This window comes from Stylophora pistillata, chromosome 9, assembly GCF_964205215.1.
Source record: "Stylophora pistillata chromosome 9, jaStyPist1.2, whole genome shotgun sequence".
Classification (NCBI taxonomy): domain Eukaryota; kingdom Metazoa; phylum Cnidaria; class Anthozoa; order Scleractinia; family Pocilloporidae; genus Stylophora; species Stylophora pistillata.
The window spans coordinates 1,750,175-1,777,430 of NC_142527.1; the positions used below are offsets into that span (position 1 = coordinate 1,750,175).

Consider the following 27,256-nt stretch of genomic DNA (forward strand, 5'->3'; position numbering starts at 1 on the left):
GTGGTTTCAGTTTTGAAAATGGAAGAAACGAAAAGATTCGTAAATACGCTACTGGTTGAGACAGGAAGAAACAAATGAAGAAAGAAAACACACGCGTGAACAAGTTTTCCGTAAATTCTTTAAAAAAAAAAAAAAAAAAAACTAATTCCTGTTGCGTCAGTATGACAATCACACCATAAGAATTCGTCATAGAAAAGATCCAGCTCCTTTATCAGACGACCAACGGCAATGTGTACCGACCGAGTCCTTCAAAAAGTTGTATCCAACCAGATCATGGTCAGTCATTTCCCTTGCTCAAGAACGCAGTTATATATCAGTCTAATAGCATTTGCATCATTTGATGGTCAAAGTTTGAAAATATTTTTTACGGACAAGGAAAATTAATGGCAGAGATAAGATTATGACACTGAAATCATTTTGCTTATATCCGGGTATGGTGTGTAAAAGGTCATTTCCAAACACTCCCGATTTCCGGCAAATACAAAAGCTTTAAAAAGAAAAGAATTTTTTTTAATCAGAGAGAGAAAGAGAGAGAGAGAGAGAGAGAGAGAGAGAGAGAGAGAGAGAGAGAGAGAGAGAGATTTAATTTCTGAAAGTGTTCTTTTATCCTGCTTTGTTCCTGTCACTCTCAGAAATTGAACTCTTCAGTCAGTCTTTGTTTTGTTGTTGCAGCAACTCCAAAGAAGCTAATAAAAATCCGGCACTGGGCCAAATACAGAAGTACTTTTCAAGTAATCTCAAAGCAACTGTTTAGTATGCACATAATCTTTTGACGAGAAAATCCGATCTGAACACGTCTCGCACCCAGGCAGGTAGACTACGGCAGTTGTCAAACATTGGCAGCCTAGTAATAACTTTTTTGGGTATGAAAATAATTAATTAGCCACTCGCAACAGAATGGAACGTGTTTAGTGAAGGAAAGCTGATCAATTGTCGAAGTGTATTCATGTTTTAATGAATTAATCCCTTGAAAATAAAAAAGAAGATCAAAAAGTCATTGCAGAATTGTACGTGCATCGGTCGCGGATATATTGGGTCTGTGTCAAAAACCGGACGTTTGCGTAAGGTCTTAAAACGGATACCTCAAGCATCAGCATTCTAAGCATTGTGACGCGTACAGACTGTAGTGAGATTTAAGCTTGCATTGTTGAACAAGAGATTATAAATCCAATATGATTTCACGACATGGTTTTAAACAGCGAGCATGAATTCGTCAGAACCTACATATGTACCCAGCACTGAGGTGGTCGGTGCTAATGTTGTCATTTTCGCTATTTTTGACTTCATTTTCGGGACGGTGATCGTTCTTGTTAATGGCTTCCTCTTCATCACAATTTATCGCGATCCCTGTCGATGTTTGCGCACTCCGTCTGTGTTCCTCATCGCCAATCTCTCAGTCGCTGATCTTTTCATCGGAATTGTGAGCATTCTACGAGGCGCCGAGTTAACTTACTTCTACCGTGGTTTGGGAGACCTTCTCGTTCTAAATCTGGTGCAATATTTTATCGGAGCTGTTTCTATTCTCGCCGCTGTTTGCACTCTGATGGCGATGTCGTATGAACGTTATGTTGCAGTGATCAAACCTTTTCAATATCCACGGAAAATAACCAACAAAAAAGCCAAGATTGCTATTGCAGTAACTTGGATAAATGGATTAATCATGTCTGTTCTTCCCATTGCTGATGTCAAAAGAGAAAAGTTTTTGCTGGCCTATTGCTATTCTCATTTCGTGATTCCATCATTTATTCTAATAGCACTTTATATGAAAATTTACAAGGCGGTTGCCCGTCAAAGAGAGGAACTCAAAGATGTTCGCGCCAGTCTCACAGCGGCCAGCAAGAAGAAACAGCTAGAAAGAGAGAACAGAATGTTTATTGCATTTGTGTTAATCCTTTTTGTATTTTATATGTCTTTTGTACCTTACTTCATACATGTACAGATTTTATACTTTTGCCCCTGTCGAAACTCGTACGCCTATCATGTTTATTATTATGTCGCGAACGAATTTCTCTCCATGAGCTCCATTATTAATCCGTTCTTGTATGCCTGGAGACTTCCAAAGTTCAGCCGCTCTTTTCGTTCGTGGTTTCGAGGTTGGCTGGTCAAAAACTCAGGAGCGAGGTATAACGAAAACCCACCTGGTCGGAGCGAGAAGGTTGTAAGTTCGAACTCCTAGTTTGCTACGAATATACCGGCCCAACGTATGGAGTCTTCGTGGCTCTGTGGAAGAACATCGTAGCGCGGAATTCAAAGGTGGAACTATTGAGGTTCGGTTACTCGTGGAAACTCAGAGCATATTCTTTGTTCCACGCTCACAACAAGAAAATTGATATTCCAGACTGCAATACGGCAGGAGTAAAATACTTAGATTTCCTAAGAGGTTGGTTGGAGTTTCACATGCACTAATATTGACCTGTATCAGCATGCTTCCACATAGTGGCTCTTCGCTACTAATATAAAAATTAACTACATACATAATACTTACAATAAATCAAGATTGATAAAATAGTGAATAATAAAAACTATACTAGATTATCCATTACGTGTCAGCATGTGTCTCTTAAGATTTATACAAAAAAGTGCATGGTCACTGCAATTTCTTAGCGCCGCAGGAAGCTTATTAAAAGCTTCTGCAGCTTGATCTTGTAGAGCGTTCTTCTCAATTTTGTTGGCAAGTTCTAATTTTGGTGCAGCTAATGACCTAAGACTATATCTATTTACGACGTGTTGCTTGAGTTTTAGTGGAAAGTGCTCATTGTATAATGACTTGTGCGCTAGCTTAGCTATATTAAATTCCAAACGCTCTTTGATTGTGAGCCAACCTAGCTTTCTAACATCGTGGAGTCCAGCAAATTTAGTTAACACAAAACCCGCACACGTGTTCTGTCCTCTTTGAAGGCGTTTGGTCTGGTACTCTGGGAGAGGACTAAACACAACGTTACAATAATCCAGTTTAGAGAGTATAAGACTTTCCACCAGTCGTTTTCTTATGTGGTATGGTGCGAAGTATTTTAGTTTCCGTAGTACTGCTAAAGCACCGTAACACGATGACAACAGATTCGTTATGTGTTCTTGCCATGTTAGTTCCTGATCCAGATAAACTCCCAAAAGCTCTGTTCTTGAGACTTTCTCAAGTTTAGTGTCGCCGCAGTATACATCTGCAGAAATATCATTTAGAGAGTGTGCGCGCGCCAATTATCTTGTGGAGAGAAGCATCCATTTCGTTTTCTCTGAATTCAACGCCAAATTGGACGACTCAGGCTTCTTATTGTCTGATTAGCATCCTTTATGCACGCCTCTATTTCACGCGGCTTCGAGTGTAGAAGCTAAGTGGTATCATCCGCATATTGAAAACATTTGCAACTCAACTTTTTCTGGAGGTCTACTACATAGATATTGAAAATTAAAGGTCCTAAGATCGATCCTTGAGGGACGCCGAAGCACGTTTCCAACCGCTGAGAACACTTGTCATCTATCATTACATACTGTTTTCTGCCCGTAAGATAGGAGGTCATCCATGTTAGAAAATCCTTTGAAAAACCCATTGAGTGCATTTTATAAATAACTGACTTGAAGTTCACAGTGTCAAAAGCTTTCGAGTAGTCTGCAAGAATCATGACAGTTACTTCGCCGCGACGCATTGCACGTGTAATATCGTCTCTAATCCCCAGTAATGTCGTGGCTGTTGAGTGATTTTTTCTAAATCCTGAGATGTTTTCACCAAAAAGTGTTCTTTCTTCAATGAATCTAATTGTCTGATGGCCTACCAGCCTTTCAAAGATTTTGGACAGGGCTGGGAGGATGGATGCAGGTCGATAGTCATGTTTAGCCATTGGTTGATCTATCTTTGGTATTGGTGAGATTCGCGCCACCTTCCAGTCAATAGGGAAATAATTATTTCTGATACAGCAGTTAATTATATGTGTGAGGGGACCCGCTAATAGCTCCGCAACTGGTTTCAAAAACTTCACTGGGATATTATCTGGACCTGTTGAACTGTCCGTTCTTAGTAATTTGATTTCACGTAAGACCTTTACATGGGTTACCGCGCGTAGCTTGAAAGGGACGGAGTCGCTAACATCACCCAGTGAATTTACCGGATACAATATGTCATCGACAGAGTCCCCTGAAGATTTCCCTAAGGTTCTCTCTGCTGTAGTGGCGAAGAATGATTTGAGCTCATCAGGATCGGCCATGAGTGGCGTAGAACTGGGATTCAGCACTCTGCGAATTGTACCCCAGATTTCTTTTGGTCGTTTTGAAGAAAACGCATTATCAAAGAACGACTTCTTAGCCTGCCTTATCTTAGTTTTCAGAGTGTTCCGAGTAGTACTAAATGCCTCCCATATATTGTTGTCATTTGATTCATGTGCTCTTTTGCGTAGCTTATTGCGTTGGGTCTGCAGCTCACGGATTTCGGGATCAGCTATCCAAGGAGCGGGTGGACGTGTAACTTTCACTCTTCTTAGAGGAGCACGTCTTTCAATGCATTCTGTAACAAGAGAGTTAAGCGTTGTAACCATATCATCTGGACATCCCACGCCATAAAAAATATTTAGAGGCAGGGCTGAAAAGTCCTCTTCATACGATTGCAAGTTAAGATTCTTTTCGTTTCGAATAAACTTGTAGCGTGGGAGAAATCTTGTAATACGCATATTGATGCAAGTATAAGGCGCATCGTGATCACTGATAGTGGGGCATGGCAGAACGTCTGTGTATGATACTTTGGAAGGCGAATTTGAAATCAGATGGTCAATCAGAGACTTTGAAGTCCTTATAGTTCTAGTGGGTTTAGTGACATGGTCACTACCAGATCGTGCGAAGACTGATGATATTATTGTTGTATGGCGACTTCTAGATATTGGGGAAGAATGCTGCAAAACCGCAAAAAAAGAAAGAAAGAAAAAAAAAAAACCCGAAAAACTGATCCAAAATATAGCCAAAACCGCAAAACTGAAAATCCAAAGGCTACCTTAGTTACGATTCGAGTCATGGGGCAATGAGAAACAGAAATATTCACAGTGCAACTTCCTTAAATTAAGCAGGTGCAGAATTACGTATACCATACTAGTGATTTCCAATTCTGAAATCAGTGGCTTTCTCGTTACAAACGAAATATACAGTGTATTTGCTTGCAAATTACAAAATAAGGTGGGTAATACTAACATGTCAGAAGTAAAGCACGGTTAAAAATATATTCCAAGAGAAAGCTTTATTTTAACTTGGTTGCGTGCTTATCAGCTTATCTTCTGAATTAATCCAACAATGTAGTCAATGTCTAAAGTTCCCTTGGCAACAGAAATGATAGCATCAGACTGCAACCAGGTAAGGTAAGTTGTTAAAGGGCCAGTTTCGCGAAAAAAATCTTAAACCACATTGGAGTAAAACACAACAACAATAACTATGAGATAGGAGGAAAGAGAGAGAACTTTTTTATGCTTAAATTTCAGGCTCAGATCAAACCATCACCCTATTTTGGCAAATTAAACAAGTGCACTGGAATTCTCTGGTAACAATTGTTTCATGAGTAGGATCGGAGAGAAAAGTGAATAGTAAGCATCCGTAAGATTCAAACGTGCGTGACTTTTCACTTAAGTGCGTTACTCTTGATTTGAAAGTTAACTCTTGATCGTCATGTGACCCGTTTGATTACACTTCTGAGTTGTTTCAATGTAAAACACAACAACAATAACTATGAGATAGGAGCAACTAAAGAGAACTTTTCAATGTATAATATATCAGTGTTGGCTTTGTTATGGCAAGTCAGTTTCATTCTAGATCATCAGTTATTTCACTCTGCCCATTCACGCCAGTAGGCGGAAATATCTGTAAGTCGTTAGTCCTTTTTTCGTTTTCATCTTATTTGTCAATTTCCTCAGATCTACTTTAATTATGTAATTTTCCTTTTAGTCGAACCATCATTTTCATTATCATCTTCAACTTAATTGGATGCGTTCAATTTTCTCGTTTGACTGTGAACGTGGGATAGTTTTTCTGGCTCAACGTATGGAGTCTCCGTGGCTCAGCGGAAGAACATCGTAGCGCGGAATTTAAAGGTCTGAGGTTCGATTACTCGTGAGGATTCAGAACTTATTCTTTGTTCAACGCTTGCAACAAGAAAATTAATATTCCGGACTGCAATACGGCAGGAGTAAATTACTTGGATTTCCTAGGGGGTTAGTTGGAGTTTCACATGCACTACCGGAGACCAGGATCGTGACCCCATGCGAAGACTGATAGTTCATATTATTGTTGTATGGCGACTTCCAGATATTGGGGGAGAATACTGCGGATTTCTCTTGATTCAAATAGGTGTTAAAACCGTTGAGTGATACATGTACCAAGTGTTACCGTACTACTACAAAGAAAATTGATCCTGATGTTCAAACTACCTTGCTATGGAAAGAAATTGTTTGATTCACTGAAAATATTGGAAATTCGTATCTATTTTCCAGAGTTAATTGGAGTTTTGTGTTACTGGAGACTGGCTGCATGATAGCTCATAGTGGTTCGAATCCCGTACAGGCCTGAATTTTTTCAGGTCCGATTTTCAATTTTGCTTACATAATGTTCTTTACTGCGAGGATCGTGCACGAATACAGTTCATACTTTAGTTGTATGGGGAAGTTCTTCGAATTTTTTGAGAGAATGCCATATAATGTTACTTAATCTTAAATTGGTGTGAAGATTAGTTTGTGTCATATCCACTGAGTTTTATTTTTAATATGTACGAATAAAATCCTAATTCTCGGGCCCTCTAACAAGGGAGAAAAACTGTCTCTTTTTTGTGGAAGACAAAAAAAGTTCTTGGACAATTTTAAACGTCTTTCAGAAGCACGAGCACAAATACATATCACATATTCTTGCAACTTAAGATTCTGAGTAAGGATGGTTACATTAAGAAACATCTCAAGTCTCTCCTGTGAATTTTTCTTCTTGATTTTTTAATATTTACTCTTGGTCTCGGCTGCAATAGGGCCAAAACAGAAATTTGCATCCTGAAAGACCAAACAGACTCCCTCCAGCAAGAGGACAAGATGAACTTGATCCGGCAATGTGGGAATCTCTTTAAGTTACCCACTCTTTTGCCGTGCGGGCATGCCTCGCGCTGTACGAAGCTGCATAAAGATTGAAATGTTAAGCCCTTCGAAGGAAATTTTAAAAAAATCCAATGTTGAGATACAGGGAAATGGTTATTTGTTTACTCTACAACGTAAGAACATTGTCCTTTTTTGTCATGTACTCCACACTTCACTGAAGGTCCTATTTCCTCACGGACTGAAAGCTGTGTGTTTCTCTATGCTGTTTTAAACTATAAAAGTATTATCGGTACTGCGTGATCGATCTCAAGTCCAAGAACTTCCCTTCAGTTGTTTGCACCGGCCAAAAACTATTACTAGCTACTACTATTAATATTGCTATTACTCGTAAATTTTCCAACAAGACCAATTAGCGAAACGTGTCTGGATCACATCTTTTCCAATCAACTTCAAAGAATACAGAATATCATTTGCCCTTTCATCGGGCTTGCTGATCACTTACCATTGTTTGCGGTGAGGATGTATCACAATGCTCTTGAGCGTCGTACTCGCAACGCGTCAAAAGGCAACACCTACATTCGGTATCGTGACACGAAAAGGTTTAGCGAAGAACAATTCAAGTTAACCCTTGAGCAGACCCAATGGGATACTATTTTTGTTTTTGATGAAGTCGATGATATGCTGGAATCGTGGGAGAATTTATTCAATGAAGCACTGGATCTACATTGTCCGTGGCGAAACAAGCGAGTCGCACTTGTCACCCAAACTCCTTGGATGTCAAATGCTATTTTAAAACAACTGAGGCTAAGGGACACGCTCCTGAAAAAAGCTAAGCGTTCAAAAGACCCCTTCGATTGGGCTAAGTACAAGAAGGCCAGAAATAAGGCAGTTGGCTTGTCAAGGAATGCCAAACGAAAATACTGCGTCTCAAAACTTGAGAACAATCAAAACAACACCAGAGAACTGTAGAAAACCATTAAATCAATTTCTGGAATGAACAAACAGCCTAAGCTTGTAAGCAGCCTTAAAGCCGGTGAACATCTTTTAGACGATAAGGAACAAATGGCTTCCAAGTTTAATTCTCATTTTACCTCTATCGCGGATCAACTCAGATCATTACTTCCTCAAATGAACTTAGACATCTCCAAACTTATTCATTTTGTCGATTCAAGAAAAGATGCTGGCATCGATTTCTCTATTCCGCCTAGTACAAAGAGAAAGGTTATCGATTGTCTCAAGAATATACGTTCAAACAAGGCTAGCGGTATTGACAAATTAAGCACGAGGATGCTTAAATTTGCAGCTCCTATAATTGCCCCGTCCATTGCCAAGTTAATCAACTATTCCTTCAGCAAATCGGTTTTTCCTCAACGCTGGAAGACTGCGAAAGTCTTCCCATTATTTAAAAGTGGAGATTCGGAAAACGTGAACAACTATCGTCCGATATCTGTGTTGCCAGTACTTTCAAAAGTCATTGAAAAGCATGTACACGACACGCTTTACAGCTATCTGTGCGATAATAACTTGATTTATCCTAAACAGTCCGGTTTCTGGAAGCTTCTTAGCACAGAAACTACTTTAATTGGAATTATTGATGAGTTGCTGTTTAATCTTGATAAAGATCGTGTGAGTGGCATGATTTTAAGTGATTACTGCAAGACTTTCGACATGGTTGACCATTCCATTCTACAACAAAAGCTTCAAGTATATGGGCTCGACAGCTGGTATCCATGGATGACAAAGAATCCCCTACTGCTTGGGTCGGTCATGGTGTACCCCAAGGCTCAATTCTAGGCCCCTTGCTTTTTATTACCTGCATCAACGACCTTCCACTACATGTGAGTTCTGCTGAAATTTATCTCTATGCCGATAACACGACAATGATTTCTGCTGCTCATTAAGAAAATATTGATAACTTACAAAGTTCACTGACCGCAGCGATCTCCGAGGTCAACCAATGGGCAACAGCCAATAAACTTCCTCTCAATGAGAATAAGACTAAAGTGCTTACCATCACTGGTAAGCGACTCTCAACCAGAATTGAACATGATCTTGAGGTTCTTATTAATGGAAAGCAACTTAAAAAATGTGCAATTTGCAAAACTTTTGGGACTGGAGATAGATCAAGAATTAACATTTATTCCTCATATTGATAAATTATGCAAGAAATTATTGCAGAGAATAGGCATTTTGAAGAAGATCAAATACTGCTTACCACTAAAACATTGCCTTCTATTTTATAATGCTATAATAAGACCAGTAATGGATTATGTAAATGTTGTTTGGTCCAGCTGTAACAAACATTGCCTCAACCGTGTCTTAAAGCTGCAGAAAAGGCTGCTTGGATTATTTTAGATGCTGATTCTCGAGCCTCCTCTGTAAAGTTATTTAACAAACTTAAATGGTTACCTTTTTATGAACAGGCCAAGATAGCAAAATGCTCCATTGTATATAAACGGTTACAAGGAAATTTACCTGCTTACTTAAAAACTTTGTTGAAACTTTCTAGTGAAACTCACTCACGAGAAACCAGGTATGCAAATTTTAATTTAGCCTGTCCGATCGTCAAACGTCAAAAGGAAGGAGGAAGAACTTTTACAGCTTCAGCATGTAAAACGTGGAACAACATGCCTCTATCAACTCGAAAACTGGCCACCTTAAGTAGTTTTGAAACTTTACTCTGGAAGAGCATGATGACCAACAGGTTTTAAATCATTTTACTCTGTAATTTTCATAGCTCATTTTTATGTAGTTACGCCATAGTTTTTAATATCTCTAATATTTTATTGTATTTTTAGTGCTAGGAGGGCCACTGGTTTTTTAGTATTCTTTACTATTTTAGTGCTACCCTCATTAAATAAAGCTTTTACATACTTACTTACTTACTTACTTACTTACTTACTGGCTGATCAGTTTGCTATATTAAAATTTACGCCGACGTCTGTTGATTCTTAGTTACCATACACTTGTCTTGACCTGTTCCAAGCTGTAACACATAGTGAACACTTCCTTCAACAAATAACGCATTCTTGGAAGCGCATATTACGCGTAGTTTACTGACGTAAATGAGAAATGCCTATGACGAAGTAAGACATACAGCGTCGCCAGCGGACTATGGTAATTCCGAATTTTTGAACAGTTTGTTCCTTTGCTGCATGCCCGCTCGCTGAAAGAAGCTGTATTACGAATGATTATACACACACAGTTTACACACACACTTTATTTTTCTTTTTCTTACAAAATAATTTAGATTATGTTGACCCGCAGATAGCAAATTTGCTATTCGAGGCGGGTCAATCATCAACAAACATTATTTACAATATATAAAGAAAATTAAAAACTAAATAATTAGATATTGTTAAATTATAAAAAGAAGCATAGCTGGCAAATACATCAATAGTTGTTCAATAAAGTATAGAAGCAAATACATTAGTACTGAAGGCAATCGGATCAATTTGTTTTAATTATGCAGTCCTTAAGTTTAGAGGAGATCTTTTCAACATCAAGATAAGAATCTTCATTATCTAGTATCTGAAATAAAGACGTTTTAATTTGTTTATTAAAGGAATTAAATTATTATGATTAAATTATGATTATTATATGGCTGTGTCTCACAAGGACTGGGAACTATCGAATTCACGAATTTGATTGGCTGAAATCAATATTGAAAGCGGTCTAGATTTTCCCTTCTAGACCGGCATCTAGACCGGTCTAGAAAATAAAGGTACAAAGAATATGAAAATTGGCATATAAGACACAGCCATATAATAAACATCTTATTAACCGAGCTAGGTCGGTCTCTATGGGAGAATCTTGACCTCGGTCGCTGGTACAGACCTCACTGCGTTCGGTCTGTACTGGCAACCTCGGTCAAGATTCTTCCATACAGACCTTCCGCTCGGTTAATAAGAACTAAGTAATGAGCTGTATGAAAAAAATTTTAAAAAACTTATGTTGAGATAAAAAGAACTGGCTGTTAATGAGCTTAACTTCGTAAGAACATTGTCTTCTCCTTTGAAAGGAAGAGGTGCTTCAAGGATATTCTTGGCTCTCTGTCCGAATCCATAGAGCGAGTCCAAAAAAAAAGCGCTTAATATAATTTACCCCGAGGCTGAGTCATATGCTTATGCCTTACAACTAGGTAAATTAGATAGGCTAGATGACAGAAGAGTAGACCTGTGCTATAAATACATGGCAAAAATGAAGTCGCCCAGCCACCTGTTGCACCATCTGCTCCCCAGCTCACTCCTGCCTGCACCCATCTGCTCCCCAGCCCACTCCTGCACCCATCTGCTCCCCAGCCCACTCCTGCACGCACCTAATTGCAACTTAAGGCAGAAAACACAAAAGTATTATCTCTTCCGAAACATTCAGATATGTAGGACAAAGAAAACGGAGGACTTTTTTACATTTAAATATTTTAAATGATTCATTGTTATTATCATTGTTATAGTTGTAAATTTTTAGTTTTTGGATAATAGTTACCTTAAGATTGTAAAATACACTCGATAATTCAGGTCCTTTACTGCCAGAGAGTTTAATAAACTAGTCATTCATTCATTCATTCATTCAATATCGTGGCCGATTTAAACCTTTAAACCCTAACGATCCCAAGGTGCTGAGGATGTAAAGTCAGTTTAGAAAGCGTCCACAATGCCAACTACTGCCTGGTACGTGGACAACTGTATAAAACGTGAACTGAAGTTAGCCGGTTGTGAAGGTGAACCCTAAATTGTCCTGAGTACATCATAAGTAAAGGCTTGAAACTACCAAAAGTATAATTAAAAAGAATCGTAGACTGCTAAAAGAACGTGATCCGCGAACTGATACTCGGATACTGAAACGCGATAACGTCCAGTAGAGTTTGTCATGGGGCAACCCAGCGCTCAAAGTCCGCTATTCCCTAATATGCATCAAAGAAAGACTAAACGTAGGTCTCCAGCGCTAAGTTTACACTTCAAGCTTTAAGCACTAATGTCGGTCGTTGTATTTAAAATTCTTCCCAACAATTGATTTCATCCATAAAGTTTTTCCAGCGTTGTAACGTTGAAAAGAATGAAGATCTGCGCGAACTAAATTGGGACTATTTGTACAACTGAAGCCACAAAGTAATGATACTTTACAACGATTTCCCATATTCCCAAACATTGAGGAAGAGTCAGTCCATCAGTATGTCAGTGATACTTCTTTGGTGTCGGAATACGGTTTGATGCTCCCAGCATAACTAGTTCCAAAGCAAAATCGAAAGCATCTCACTCCGTTTTTCTTTAATTCTTCTTAAAAGACATATTACCATACATAGTTGAATATTAAGTAATGATTACTTAATATTCAATTATGCATCTAAAATCCAGCGGTTTAGTTAACTTAAAGTTATTTATTCAACATTCTGCTGTTCATTCAATCAATAAGTGCTGAGGCCTTCCAATTTCTGGTCAGTGGTCAAATCAGTTGAAAGGTAACCCAGCCTTAACCTAATGCTGCTCGAGTTTGCTCGAGTTGCTTGTTTTCCCGCGCATTTCCATAGCTGTTGGAAGTGTGGTGGAAAACCTACGTTGATTATCACAATGCTTGAACCAGGCAAGCTTTTCCTTTTTACTTCTTTAGCCTTTGGGCAGTTGATCTATTTTCCTTACGCTTTCTTTTTATCTTCTCATCATCATCCTGCACGCCGTTTTCTACTTCCACTTCTTGTTATAACATAACCAAAGTAAAGCGCACGCTCTGATTGGTCAATTCAGTGTCCACCATTTGCCCATGGGTGTACACTGCTGACGTGAGCAATTGCAAAGACAAGTTTCCGTGCGCTTGTTTTTTAACTCAAAAAGCTAGAGTCGTTCTCGGCTATCGCCTCACAGGACTCTTACACTTCTTTCGTGCTTAGCAACCTCTTGCGTCTATCCATAACCCAGTAGTGTACGCTGTGGTGTTAACCATTTGTTAATTATAACATGAATCACTAAAAGTGCGCGCTCTGATTGGTTAATTCAGTGTCTACTATTTGCCCATGGGTTTACGTCGCTGAAGTAGAAAATGTTTCCGAATTAACAAATGTTTCGCAAGAAATTGTTTTTATGTCATAAAACAACTAGTAAACACTGTTTAATTAATGGATGCGCTTGGGAGGTTTGCTTTATCTTGGCGAAACATTTCATCGCATCGTAATAGTAAACACAACGAAACAAAAAGCCGCAGAGCCACTAACCAATCAGCTGTTGTTCTCAAAATAGTCGCACCGCAGGAACGTGCACTAAAACTCGATATTTAAAATAATATCTTTGGAACAAGGGTATGTTTGGGGGATAAGTTCTCTCATTTATATTCTCTTGGTGTTATAATAAACGAGTCGCTTTATTTTAATTACTCATAGTCATACAATCGTCATTAGTTATTTTTTTTCTGCTAACAAGTAGGTACAACACTTGCATAAAATCATCTCTATGTCTTCCTTCAGCTTGTATGGTTTGAAATTAGATTTAGGTAGTAGTACCGGAATTCGTTCAAAATCTGTCTTGTTCCCCAATCGCGTTGAGATAGTCCGGGTTTGAGTTGGACATCTGTGTTGGACATCTAGATAATAGTTTATCAGTTCCAACTTCTTACATTCAAGCTTCTTTCATGCTCATGTCATAAAAAGCGTTATTTGTTAAAGTTACTTAAACGCGAATAGCAACATTGGACCTCTATGAAACATGGTAACAAAGACCAAAGAAATTTGTCACAAAAAAAAAAAAAAATATATATATATATATATATATATAACTATATATATAAAGTGTGACTTGATTTTCGTAGAACAGTGCTCAATACATAGAAGTAGAGCGAAGTATATATTGTGGGAGGAAAAAGACAAGTAAACTACAAGTTCTTCCCTACAAGCCTGTTTCGTGGTCGAAATGATGATGAGTGGGCGACCACGAAACAGGCTTGTAGGGATGAACTTGTAGTTTACTTGTCTTTTTCCTCCCACAATATAACTATATATATATTATGTATATATATATATGTATATATATATATACATATATGTATATATGTATATATATATTCTCGCCAGGATATCTAGTTGATAACTTTTTGCGTACCCAATCTACCCTCAATTCTGTAAAATCAAATTGCTTTGGTTGTTTAAAAACAATTTAAAAAAAAAAAGGAATTTCTTTCCTTTTATCATTAATTAAACACCTCACGTTTCCCTTTGCTTAAAGCTACACTCATTTTTTTTTAACTTAACAAGTATTAGAAACTGATTTTATCATTTTTCCGTTTTCGTTTGCGGTTTCCGTAAACAGTGGTCCAACTTAATACCATAATACTCTTTCAAACGAATATTGGGTGGCGCATCAAGTAAGCCTGATTCTTCCAAAATCTTTCTGCTCAGTCCGAATCACTAATTCGATTGCTTCGACTTAACTTTGTGCATATGCACACAATGCAGCGCTACTTGCTTAAGCTTAATTAGACATTTATTTTGGTTTCTTGAATTCTTATTTGATTTTTAACATGTTTGCCTTAGCTCATGATATTATGGATCTCTGCAAAGATTTCTCAGCCGTAAAGAATACTAACGTAAAGGGATCGTACGCGCCTTCCGAAATCCAATGAGCCACTTACATAAGGGTAGACATTAACAATTACATTCCACGCGTGAAAGAGTATTATGGTATTTTTGAAGTGTCCTATTGGCTCTCCTCTTCATCTTACGGACATCGCCATACACAAATTAGCAACCATTGGTAATACCACCTTCCTCTAAACAATACCCAGCGCCAACAATAGTAGCAGATACGGACACAAATTTGTCGCCTGACCCTCTTACCAACTGCAAAATGAGAAAAGTCGTATTATGTTGCGTATCCTCAGGGCGCATAGGTTCATGCAAGACATGCATGAGCCTGCGCACATTCAAAACTAGCTTCTTTTACTCTATAGCCGGGGCGTGCGTAGTACTGATAACTATGAACTAAGACAATAAAATCTAACGTCAAACCATGCTGCCTTCGCAAACCAAAAAATTGATCGTAAATAGCACGTTTGCGGCAGTGCATTGTGGTAAACAAATTTTTGTGACACACAAAACTTTTTGGGAAGTAGTAAAAATGAATCATGGAACGGGATGTACTGACTAGTCTAGTCAGAGGCTTTATACGATAAAGTTTGACCGCAGACAAACCGTTTTAGCGCCAAGGATTAAAAAACTTTATAAAATAGCTAGCAGAGTCGCACAATCAAATTCAGTATACGTAAGCGTGCTCAAAATCCCGATGGTCCACGCTGATAGCGTCAGCAAATTGCTTTGCCAGAAAATGTTTTTTTCGCGCGAGCGGCCATTGTTAGCGCAGGGAAAAATAATATAGTTCGTGACAATAATGGATACAAACAGAGACTCGGCCCACCAGCCCCAAAACGAAGACAATTTTCTGACCTTTTACCTTAGGCTAGAGTTCTTAAATGAGGCATAAAAAGAGAAAAACAAGGGAAAAAGAGACTCGGCATCAGCGCCGTCACGATTCGCTTCTGATATTGTTGTCCGTTTATCGCGTCGGATTTGATGCACAATTCCACCGGCTATGTTATAAAGCAATTGGTTCATACTTTTAGCTGTGCACTATCGAGTTATGGAGCACGTGGGAAGTTTGGAGAGCACTCAAGAAGCTAGAGTTGCCTTCGGCTATTGCCTCGGGCAACTGTTACGCTTCTTTCGTGCTCTCCAAACTTCCCACGTGCTCCATAACGCGATAGTACCGCTAAAACGTGAACTAATTGTTGATTAGACATGACTGAATTTAAAAGAATCGCAGCCACATCAAGCGTAAAGTAAAAATAAACAACAAAACGCGAAAACGAAGTCTTACCGTTTCTTTTCTTGATGCGATAAATTGGCAGCTTGGCGCACATTTCAGCCATTTCATCGCTCAAACGTGATCGATCAATGACGATACCATCAACTCCGTAATCGTACTCTGACGACTTTCCAGCTTGTGTTTCCTCTGATGTACGATTCATCTTGAAAATAGTTATAGTAGATAAAATAAAGTTAAATATATATACACTTTAGTTGAACTTACTTGTAGAAACGTTTGCAGTTTCAAAAGCATTTGTATACAGCGTACACCGACTGGATCCTAATGATTAAATTACCCGAAAGAAGAAAATATTCGGATGTTGCAGAATTTTCAACAATTATGGACCAGAAGAGTGAGTATAAATTTAAAATGGACTTACCTTGTCGAGTGCGCGTTTGAGATCGTTGGGCCCGGGAACATTTTCGGTGATGTTACTCAAAAAACAGGCTTTTTGAGCAGACATTCGACGCATGACTAAATTCTACGAAAGGAAACGTAACTTCATTTCAAAATGGTGGTGAAGTAGCAATCATGAGTTTTTCTGACCTTTAATATCCGATTAAGAGTAAAAATACCAAATTAAATTAATGAGACTAGCAGTGTTAAAACGGTAATTTAATAATCTCTTCCTTTTACTTACTCTTTTAAAATCGTAAACAACATCCACCTCCCCAGCGTTGGTAGAATTCATCTTTGGGATGTGAAAAGTCTCCGTTTGGTTCTTGGTGTCGATGATAATTTCTTCGATGTAATCTTCACCTCCGAAATTTATTGTAACGTTGTACTTAAAGACGGTCGAATTCTATGAGAAAAGAAAGAGGAAACACAAATGCTCTAACTTCTTCTGCAGAATGCCTTTTCCTTGTTATTAACTGTATAGAAAAGACGCATACATTTTTAGTTCATTAGCCAGCACTACTTTTTTCTTTACCTTTTCTTCAAGTCCGCACCGTTTACAAGTGGGTGCTGCAAATGCGGCGACAACGAACAGCAGCAGGAAACACAGTAGAAAACACTTCAGCCCCTAGCATTTGAGACGAACAAAGTACATTGATCATAAAGAGCATCAGCGCAAACCTTTAGCTGAAAGCCCCGCCCTTTTTTCAATGCGTACGTGTCTCATGACTTCTGGCTAAGAAGTCGCTTTTCCCCACACAGTCTGATAACTAAGAAATTGGCGTAGTAATCATATTGCCATGAGCCTATCTCTGAACAAACGAAGAACATTTCGAGCAAACTCACCATCTTTCTGAAATGAAGTTAAACGGACAATAAGTGTTGACCAGATTTTGACTTCTGCGTTCAGCAAAGGATCAACCGGTTTATCCTCTGCATTCAGAGCGAAGTTATATATACCGTTCGAATCTTCTTGTTTAAATGCTTCGCATTTCTAGCCTCATATCACGAAGTTGCGATATTTACTTCTCAAATTGAACTTGTTGAATCAGTATCGTTTCAGTTATTCTTGAAATGCTTTTAGGCGAAATCGGTTGGTGAAATCGGTTAGGTGAAAATTTTTGGTGAAATCGGTTAGGTGAAATCGAGTCGTCTGAGCACTTTTGAATTGATATTTTGTTTCAGCACAAATATCTTTCTCTGGAATACGGAAGAACCAACATGTTTGCAAATATGTTCGGTTCAACGTGATGGAGAAGCCATGCACTTCTGGTTTAGATTTTTTTCTGAGAAATGAATCACTGAGCCAGAGTATTGCTGATACAGTGCTAGCGGTCAGATAAAGGTCTTCTAGCTGGTTCGTTTGGAAGGCATTCGATAAATTTACGTACGCTCTGTTTTTATATCAAATTTTTGCCCTGAGTTTGTCTATTTGAGACTGCCACCATTTTGTAAGAGTATCTTTCTTAATTTTTGCGTCACCGGTTAGCGTTTTTTGTCAAAAAACACTTAATTAAACTCACACCTAATGAAAAGTTATAAATGAAGGAAGGTAAATCATTAGAAAAAGTGAGAGATATCTAATTCCGCTAAGTCAATATTTACCATGTCTCCATACTAACGTATCAGATGTTTATTAGATTTTTATTATCGAGTTGATAAATCAATGTATACCATTTTATGTTACGTTAAAAAAATTACGAGTCTTTTCAGGCCCCCCGAACATTTAAATGAGTTGTCCATGTTCTCTTACAGTTTCAAAATTACTCTCAGACGGGTATTAATCTTTACAAACAACGAAGTTCCACTATTAGTAACTAACTTAATTAAAAGAACTAGAAAATCGAACTTTGCCTACTGGAAATTTTAGCTATAACCCTGTATTGAAACTGTAGGACGGCTATAAAAACATATACTTCAAATATTACGAGTTTTTACCATTTTTGGAAGGTTTGTATAAGGATGCCTGTCTTTACATTATATTTCTGTTTACGTCAGTGTCCAAAGATCAGCTCACGGAAGTAGACAACTTGTGTTATTAGGACTTTGAAATAAACCCCATCTGTTTTCATCTTAAAAGAGTATAGAGTAAATTCATATGTCGACACAATAGAGTTGAATAAATGTTGAATATTAAACTCATATATAGTTGAATAGCATATACAGAAATGAATATAATAGTGGATGAGCTGAATAGTGCAACATTTGGCCTGTCATACTGTATTAAGAAGAAATAATAACTTGTACGAAGAACTTTAGAAACAACTGCTGTTGAGATACGAGAAACTAGCTATTACTGAATTTCACATCATAAGAACACTGTCCTTGCTTTTATTGTGTACTCCAATCTTCAAAGGTCCTCATCAATTCTAGATGGATTGACTAAGTGAAAGTGTTTTTCTCCATGCTGTTATAAACTATAAAAGTATAAATTGGACTGCATGATCGATTTTAAGTCCAAGAACTTCGATTCCCTACAGTTGTTTAAACCCTGAAGAAGCGCAGTCATATATGAACAGTTTCTTGCTGTATTGAGCTAACATCTGATCTCTACAGCCTCCAATTTGCCCTACTCCTCAGAACCTGTTCCATCTTGGAAGCTGAAACTCAATACTTCCTTCAGCTAACAATACACTAGTGGTAACACGTATCGTGATGTAGTGTACGCAAATGAGGAGCCACCCCTAAGACAGACAGCGTCGTCAGACTACGATGATTCCGAATTTCTTTGGTCAGGTGCCTAGCTACATCAGGGAACCGTGGTCAATCTGAAAACGTATCGAGATAGGGCATTTTCTGTAGCAGGACCGAAACTGTGGAAATAAGGCAATCATCATGCGGTAACTGTTTCTAAAAATAAGCTGTAGACTCTTTTCAGTTCTAAAGAAGCATTTGATTAGTAATTTTTATTATCATATGACCCATACTTCTTCGCTCACGCAATCCCATAGGACCACTGTGAAGGCTAACTTGTGTGGGGCCGGACGAGTTGACATGGTCAGGTAAGGATATATTTACTACAAGATCTACTTAGCTGGTTCCTTCGCAAAGTATACAATCAACTTAAGCAAGAGGCTGCTTTTCCATCAAAATTTTGCCTAGAGTTTGTTCATTTGAGACTGGCGCCATTTCGTGAAAATATCTCTCCCAATTTCCGTTTCTCTAGATAACGTTTCTGTTTGGGGTAACATTTAATTAATCGTAACTTGAGGAAAGTTGTGAAAGAAGCAAAATACACCACTGGTCGAAGTGATACTTCCGCCCAAGATAGATAGATAGATAAATAGTTAGATAAATAGATAGATAGATAGATAGATAAATAGATAGATAAATAGTTAGATAAATAGATAGACAGATAGATAGATGGATAAATAGATAGATAGATAGATAGCTTTATTAAAAATCACATGGCAGCCTGATAAGGTTGAATTGCATGAATATTTACAATGCAATACTGGCTAAAATTATAAATTATATTTACAGAGCATATTGTTTACAAGAATAATACTAGTCAATATATACCATATGTTCAACTACTCTTCCAAGTCATGAGTCTCTCCAAGCCCCCAAACATTCAAAACGAGTTGTCCATATCCCTTTACAGTTTTAGAATTACTCCGGAAATAATTACCATGTTCCTGAGAAATTGAGGGGTGGAACTGGAAAATTGCCTACTGGAAAATTCTACCCATACCCCTGTATTGAAACTAAAAGGACTGATATAACGACATCTCTTTCAAGTATCAGGAAGTTTCTATTTTTGGGATGTTTCCCGCGTTTGTATTCCTTTCTTGATATTTCCTGTTTGTTTCAGTATCCAAGATACAGCTTCAAATATATCAAATATAGCTTGTATTATTGTTATATATTTTTTTTTATTCGAATCTTTGTACGTTTGTTGAATTGTCACGCATGTTATATATACTTTTGAGAATTCAGGCCATTTCTTGCTGTGGTATTGAACGTAATATAGACTGCAAAGATCACAGGGTTTTGGAATGAAATACAGCTGTTTTCTCCTCAAAGGAGGATGGAGGTATTTCCGTTTATTTTTACACAAATTAAGTAACATAGAGATGTTGATTTTACCTAATGATGTATTTGATGCTGCAGTGAGAGCTTAGTGGGGCGCAATGATAATGGCTTCCGACTTTTTCTTATAACAATAGGGGTCATTTCTACAAGACCAGCGTCTGACGCCCTTGAGATCCTTGTTGACATTGTGCACAGCTAAATCAATATTCTATGAGCTGGAATGCATCGCAGTATCGTCTGCGTATAGCGAGAGAGGACGTATGACATGCCTTCGATATGTATGAATAGTAAATAATATTGGTCCTAAAACTGATCCCTACGGGACGCCAAAAGAAAGACGCATGGGATCTGAATTAGCATCCTTGTAGACGACATACTGTAATCTCTTAGAAAGGTAACTGTTCAACCACGACGTAGGATTCGAGCTTAGTTAGCAAGATTTCGTGTTTAATAATGTCAAATGCCTTTCTCAGGTCGGGGAAAACAATAACAGACTTGTTATTATCCATCCATCTTCTTCGTCTCAGTTACTAGGAGCTGAAATGTGTCCTGCTTTGTTTTGCTTTGTTCGTCGTCGCCACATCTGCAGCCCCTGGTTGCAAACGGTGTGGACCAGAGGGAAAGGCAAAGATTAAAAAAAGTAACGCTGATGAATTATATGCAACCAGGTGCATTTCATATAATAAATATAATAAACATCTGATACGTTAAATATGAATTATATTTTCTTTGCAGTTAAATCCAGGAAGCAGTGAGAAATCAGGGTATTTATATTTCCTCTTCATTCTCCTTGGCATTCATCTGTTGTCGCTTCAGCGACTAAGCTGGGTTTCTTCGTGCAAAAGTAACACCAAGCTGACCGCTTTGCATACGTTTCAAAGTTACTACGAAGTTTGGCCCAAGTTAGATCATTTCAATTCTAATTCAAAACGACTGGATTCCTCATTGCTTTAAATAATTGCTCATAGGCAGCAAATAATGAAAGGTGGTAAAGGTACAAATCTGTTAGGTTGTAGTTAGATAAGTCAATGGGGAAAAGTATTTTTAGCGTTTGCCTTAATATGCTTCCTTATGGAAGAGAAGATACCAATTATGGCAACATTCCTTCACTAATACTGTGGTTTTTCGGTGTCGACTAGCAGCATCGAATGCAGAATTAAAAGGTAAATAACTCCAAATTGTATTTTTCCTTATAGAATACAACTGTGTCAAAATACAACCTTAAAATTGATGTCGGTGGTAAGAATTACATTGAAGAATTACCATCAACACCAAGAACCAAACGGAGACTTTTCACATTCCAAAGATGAATTCTTCCAATGCTGGGGAGGTGGACGTGGTTTATGACTTTAAAAGAGTAAGTAAAAGAAAGAGTGGGATAATTGACGAACTGATTTAAAAAATTACTATAAGTCGAGTTAAGTCAATCGGATAGTTTTGATTTTTTGTTAATTTGGCATTGGTCAGAAAAACTTTATTTGAGTAAACCCAAGTCAAATCCCTCTGCGCCTCTCATGATGAATTCATTTTTCCTTTGGTAAAATTTAGTCATGCGTCGAATGTATGCTCAAAAAGCCTGTTTTCTGAGTAAAATCACTGAAAATGTTCCTGGGCCCAACGATCTGAAGAAGGCATTCGACGAGGTAAGTCATTTTTAAACTACATTTTATTCACACCTCTGATCCACAATTGCTAATAATTCTAAAACGAAATACTTTTATTTATGTGAAATTCTATTATAGATTTAGATCCAGTGTGTTTTTGAAACTGCGATTCTACAAGTCCCGTGACTAGCCGTATTCAAATTTTCTTTGTCTAACATCATTTTTCAGCTGAATGGTACATCGCCAATACCCTCAACCTGGAAACTCAACGCAGCTCAAGTACGAAGTTGTCGGAATCGTCAACAATCGATCACGTTTGAGCGATGAAATGGCTGGAATGTGTGCCAAGCTGCCGATTTATCACATCAAGAAGAACGATGGTAACAATTTTTTTCGTACTTTGCCAATAATTTTTTTCTTGACGCGCGACGAGGCCGTAGATTATAAAAACTGTCATGACTTACATATTTCCATTATTGTTGGTGCTAAAATCGTTTGTCCGCAGTCAAAGAATATTATAGAGCTTCCACTTTGAACTTTGGCTAGTTTGTAATTGAAGAGAGAAGATTAGCGAACGTTACCTTTTTTAATCTTACATCTTTTTCAGAAAAATCTTACCTTTCTTTCAAAAGATCTTACATTTCCTTCAAAGCCCTAAAAACTCTGATATTTGTTCTTTTAAGTCCAAGGTTCCGGTCTGACACTCAAAACCCACCTGGGGACATGATATTGAATGCTATCTCGCTGACGTGCCCCGGTTTGCTTTAAATATGCCATTCCATGAGTCATTTTCTATTACATGCTGAAACGTCTTCCAGGGGCAGCATGGTTTGAGAACTACCTTTTATTGTCTTTATTAATGAGCATTCTCCTACTGAAGAGTTAAAGAAGCCAGTTATGAATGTGCGCGAGTTCGTATTCGCCGTATGGGATGCCCAGGGTAATACGACTTGTCTTATTTTTGCAGTTGGTAAGAGATTTAGGCGACTAATACTGTACCGGCGTTTCTGCCCCTTATCGTGCTACGATGCTTGGCGCTGCTGGTGGGTTGGAAGAAAGTGCTACTTGCGGCTGGGTGCGAGATTGTGTCAGGCCATGTTGTCAGTTAGGATGTTTTCGGTTAGGATATCGATGTTGTCGGTCAGGATTTTGATGTTGCCACTCAGGAAATGGATATTGTCAGTTACCATGAAGAGAAAAGAAATTAAGCCACTCAGAGAAATATCATAATACAATTTCACGCACGGGATGTAATTATTCATGTCTCCTTTATTATAGTGGCGCACTGAAGCTTGAAATTTGCGAAAAAACACTCTGCAGTATCGCTCTGTATTGATGAGGAATCCCAGCAGAGAGCCGGCAATATATACCAGCTAAGGCGAAGGGGTTGAAAATTAAAAAGTCGTCAGAGAAACTAAACTGTATAGTAAAGCATTGCTGTATCGTGTGCAAATGCACAAAGTTAAGTCGAAGAAATTTTATAAGTAATTCGGGCTGAGCACAAAAGATTTTGGAAGAATCAGGTTTACATGATGTGCTACCCAAAATGCGTATGAAAGAGTATTATGTACATATGATGTACGATCCTCGCAGTAGATAGCGCTATTTAAGCGATAGCTTTTGCTTACTGCTTTTGCTTTTAAGCAATAGCTATTGCTTAAATAGCGCTATCTACTGCGAGGATCGTACATCATATGTATCTAATACCGCAGTTCAAAATATATGAACTTCATATATTTCATTGTATCTCATTTATCACTTACACGGGTTTATTACGAATCAACTTAACGGCCTGCTCCCAGTTGGCTTGTTAACTCAATTGGTAGAGCGCTGCACTAGTATCGCAGAGGTCAGTGGTTCGAATCCCATACGGGCCTGATTTTTTTCAGGTCTGATTTTCGGTATTGCTTAAATAGCGCTATCTACTGCGAGGATCGTACATCATATGTATCTAATACCACAGTTCAAAATATATGAACTTCATATATTTCATTGTATCTCAAAGAGTATTATGGTATTTTTCGAAATGGCTTCCAGTAACTATGAGGATGACCACTGTTCACAGAAACGGCAAACGAAAACATAAAATGATAGAATTAGTTCTTTGTTAATTGAAAAAAGCGAGCTAACATTTAACCTTTTTAACTAAAAGGGAAGCATGGGGTGTCGAATCGATAATAAAAGGAAATAAGGCGATAAGGAAACAAAACCCGTAAATGATTTAGTTTTACAGACTGGGGCTAGATTGGGCTGTGCGAAAAGTTATCGACAAGTAACGGTGACGAATTGGCTTTTAAAGATATTCGTTGTTACGTAGAGCGGCAACACATATCAAATATTGCTCTTCGCATGTTAGAACGAATAATGCTGCTTTAATGAATTCGGCATAGAGGAAGCTCGATTACAAAAAGCTACGCACAAAATTACATTTAGTTATCTGGGTATATTGTCTACAACGATGCGAGAAGACTATCTCAACGCGATTCAGTTAAACAACAAGACAGAACGTAATCCGATAAAATATGTGTACTCCTGCTTAAGTCTAACCCTACAAACCGAAGGATGCCATAGCGATGTTTTTGACGCGGGTCTTGTACTCAGTTACTAGCGGGATAAAAAACTAATGACGATTGTATGACTATAAAAGTAGGTATAATAAAACCACTCGTTTAACGTATCAACCCGTTTATCTCTTTATCTTACTAACTGATAACACTGAAGTTGATATTGGATCCCATTCATTGAGGTTTTGAAACGACCTTTCCGAAACTGAAAATTAAATGCAAGGCACCATGAGTTGCTCTTTCAGATGAAGAGGAGAAAAAAGTCTATTTCTTGCAATTATTACTGATCAGTTGTCGTTTGACACAGATCATGCAATGACCATTAGCCTCACATGAATGTTGAACTTTTAAGTTTGATGACCAAACATCACCCAATAGCAAAAATAGCTTTGAGTTATCATAGCGAGCGACCGAAGTCAGCGTGTAATCGCTGTTGTTTCAAAGTATTGCGATGTAAAAGCTGATTCATTGCACAGATAAACACGAGGGTGAACACTATGAACCAAATTTCTCTGTCATGACTAGTATCTTAAAATAGTCTGAGTAGAGTAATGGTAACAACAGACTGTATGGCTAAAACTGTTAAATCTCGGTCTCATATACCAGACAGGGGTCTTGCGGCGTCTCACGAGTTGGATTTAACATCAATACAGTGATATTATTGTTGGTGTTCGCTTTTTTTTTGTGGTATCCATCTGCTATCAATTCAAAGCTGTACACGAGAAGCGTGTTAGCACAACTTTTATAACCTTCCAAAGATTCGATAATCTGAACGTCCAACACACTGCAAACCAATTCTGTTTTTTCTTGTTCAAAAGGCTTTGTTATTAGCTATTCACACGTGAGACATACAACCCTCCAGAGAATGTCACTGTGCATGCGCATTAACGCGATTGCTAAAGGAAGTGCATTTGAGGGGTCAAGCCTTTTGATTAAATAATGTTCGTTTCTGCAAGCACAGAGCTGAAACGAGTTAAAAAGTCTGTGTAACTAAATAGGAACGAAAGTACCTAAGCTTCAATATGGTTACCTTAACGAGACAGTTTTCGAAATGAATGCAAACTAACTCAGACTTTTTTCTTGAAATCGGATTTATTTTCCTGGAACGTGCAATAACTCGATGTAAGTTATACTCTTGTTATTGTTTTTTAGTTCATGGGAAGTTAACCTCCAAGTTGCACTTGCTTCAGCGACCGCGCAATTACGCATGCTCAATATCACAAACAAAGGTTTCACTCATCTTACCGCTTGTAAACAATCAAAACGATCAATTTTCTTTTCCTGAAATCAGATATATTTTCCTAGTACGTGTAATAACTCGATGTAACTTATACTCTTGTTATTGCTCTTAGTTTATGGGAAGTTAACCTCCAAGTTGCACTTGCTACAGCGACCGCGCAACTACGCATGCTCAACATCACAAACAAAGGTTTCATTCATCTTACCACTTGTAAACGATAACGCAGTTATGATAGTAACCAGACTCACGAGAATAAAAAAGCCGCACATGTTCATCATTCATTATGTAACTTAGAAAAGTTACGCAACAGGTATTCAAACAGTGCCCTATCTTGCAACTTTTTTGAAAATGAACGGAGGTATAATTCTGACAGTGCGATCTAAAAAAAACAGTCAGTTCAGATACTATCAAATAGTTTGACCGAGGAACTTTCTCTCGATTTTTTTATGATATTCTTGTTGTTGTTGTTGTTGTTGTCAGCCGAGGTATAACACTAACAATGAACCCTGCTGATCTGCTATATATCTTTCTGCCAAAAAGAGAAGTTTCGTCTGAAATATTTCCATCTTTCGACTTACTGTCCTTCTTTGTTTCTTTTCATGCCGATCATTTTAATTCAGTTCAATATTCCAATTGCACTTGCTTCAGCAATAACATTACTACGCATGTCCAGTCACGTTAGTCTTGACTCAAGATGACTGGCTTAGATGTAGTCTTAGTCAGTCTGGGAAGGTATTTGAAAAGTCCCTCGACAACTTTCTGTAAGTAAGTGGACTTTATTTAGCCAGGGTGGCCCATTCAGCAACGAGGCTGATATCCAGAGGGGCCCTGTGGAGGTTCATAATCCCTTAAAATCACTAGTTAAATGTACCATGCATCTGGAGAGAACTGAAAATGTTTTTGACCCGAGTGAGGGAAAATAGACAAACAGAGATTGGAATTTGCGTTACTCGTGGAGGGCAAATGTTGTTTTGCCATTTTGCTCCATTGTTCGTCGAAGTTGCGGCGAAATGACTTGAAAAGCTTTCTGTATTTGTGCTCCATTATTTTTTAACAATTTGGAAATGAGCTGAGATCTAGTACTGACAGTTACCTAATTTTATTTTTGCAAACGATCAATCTCGAGGCTACTTTGAACGAAATTTGTCAGTTTTTTCAACAAACAATCCCTCGATATCTATTTTTGTCCAGAAATTAAATCACTTGTACTTAGCCTTCCAAATGCACTTCCTTTAGTGACGGCATTACTTTGCATGTCCAAAGGTGTTACTGGTAAATCTATTGGATTTTGCCTGTCAACAACAATTGGATATGCTGGTGAAATCTGCATTAATTAGAAACTCCTTATGGAGTGCAGACCATACAGGCTGCGACTTGCGTTACCTCGGCCGTGATCTGATTAACTCTGTAACCTGTTATCACTTACTCAATGCAATCTTCTTTCAGTCGCCATTCTCCGGCAAGTATCAAGTTCTAATCATATATCATGTAAACCTATTTTACTCATTTTTGAGTATGCGTAGTTAGGTTA

At 38.0% G+C, this 27,256-nt stretch overlaps 2 protein-coding genes, 1 long non-coding RNA gene and 1 pseudogene across 4 annotated transcripts; 3 read left to right on the forward strand and 1 right to left on the reverse strand.

The window, feature by feature from the left end:
• Positions 1-1,067: 1,067 nt before the first annotated feature.
• LOC111327553 (trace amine-associated receptor 6-like) lies at positions 1,068-2,535 on the forward strand. The gene has a single exon (XM_022931766.2). It carries the CDS (start codon positions 1,205-1,207, stop codon positions 2,174-2,176), a length of 972 nt encoding a protein of 323 aa, XP_022787501.2. The 5' UTR covers positions 1,068-1,204; the 3' UTR covers positions 2,177-2,535.
• A 10,837-nt stretch (positions 2,536-13,372) lies between these two features.
• Positions 13,373-17,271, reverse strand: LOC148722768 (uncharacterized). Its single transcript, XM_088734124.1, has 6 exons — positions 17,129-17,271; positions 16,818-16,910; positions 16,527-16,688; positions 16,266-16,367; positions 15,896-16,046; positions 13,373-14,862 (listed from the first exon to the last, which is right to left on the reverse strand). The coding sequence occupies exons 1-6, from the start codon at positions 17,129-17,131 to the stop codon at positions 14,741-14,743; spliced, it is 633 nt and encodes a 210-aa protein (XP_088590250.1). The 5' UTR covers positions 17,132-17,271; the 3' UTR covers positions 13,373-14,740.
• Positions 17,272-19,650: 2,379 nt separating this feature from the next.
• LOC148722769 (uncharacterized) lies at positions 19,651-21,668 on the forward strand. Its single transcript, XR_015991683.1, has 3 exons — positions 19,651-20,711; positions 21,053-21,081; positions 21,514-21,668. It is a non-coding gene; the product is annotated as an uncharacterized LOC148722769 (long non-coding RNA).
• A 67-nt stretch (positions 21,669-21,735) lies between these two features.
• LOC111326839 (uncharacterized) lies at positions 21,736-23,178 on the forward strand (annotated as a pseudogene). Its single transcript, XR_002694475.2, has 3 exons — positions 21,736-21,960; positions 22,150-22,301; positions 22,889-23,178. The product of XR_002694475.2 is annotated as an uncharacterized LOC111326839 (transcript).
• Positions 23,179-27,256: the final 4,078 nt, after the last annotated feature.

Excerpts from the sequence above, each read along its gene's own strand:
- LOC148722768 (XM_088734124.1), bottom strand. Across the intron at positions 16,047-16,265 it reads TCAAACGCGCACTCGACAAG|ATGAATCGTACATCAGAGGA; the intron begins GTAAGTCCATTT and ends ACTATTTTCAAG. Across the intron at positions 14,863-15,895 it reads TCGCATCAAGAAAAGAAACG|TTGGTAAGAGGGTCAGGCGA; the intron begins GTAAGACTTCGT and ends CTCATTTTGCAG.
- LOC111327553 (XM_022931766.2), top strand. The coding sequence starts at position 1,205 with ATGAATTCGTCAGAACCTACATATGTACCCAGCACTGAGGTGGTCGGT.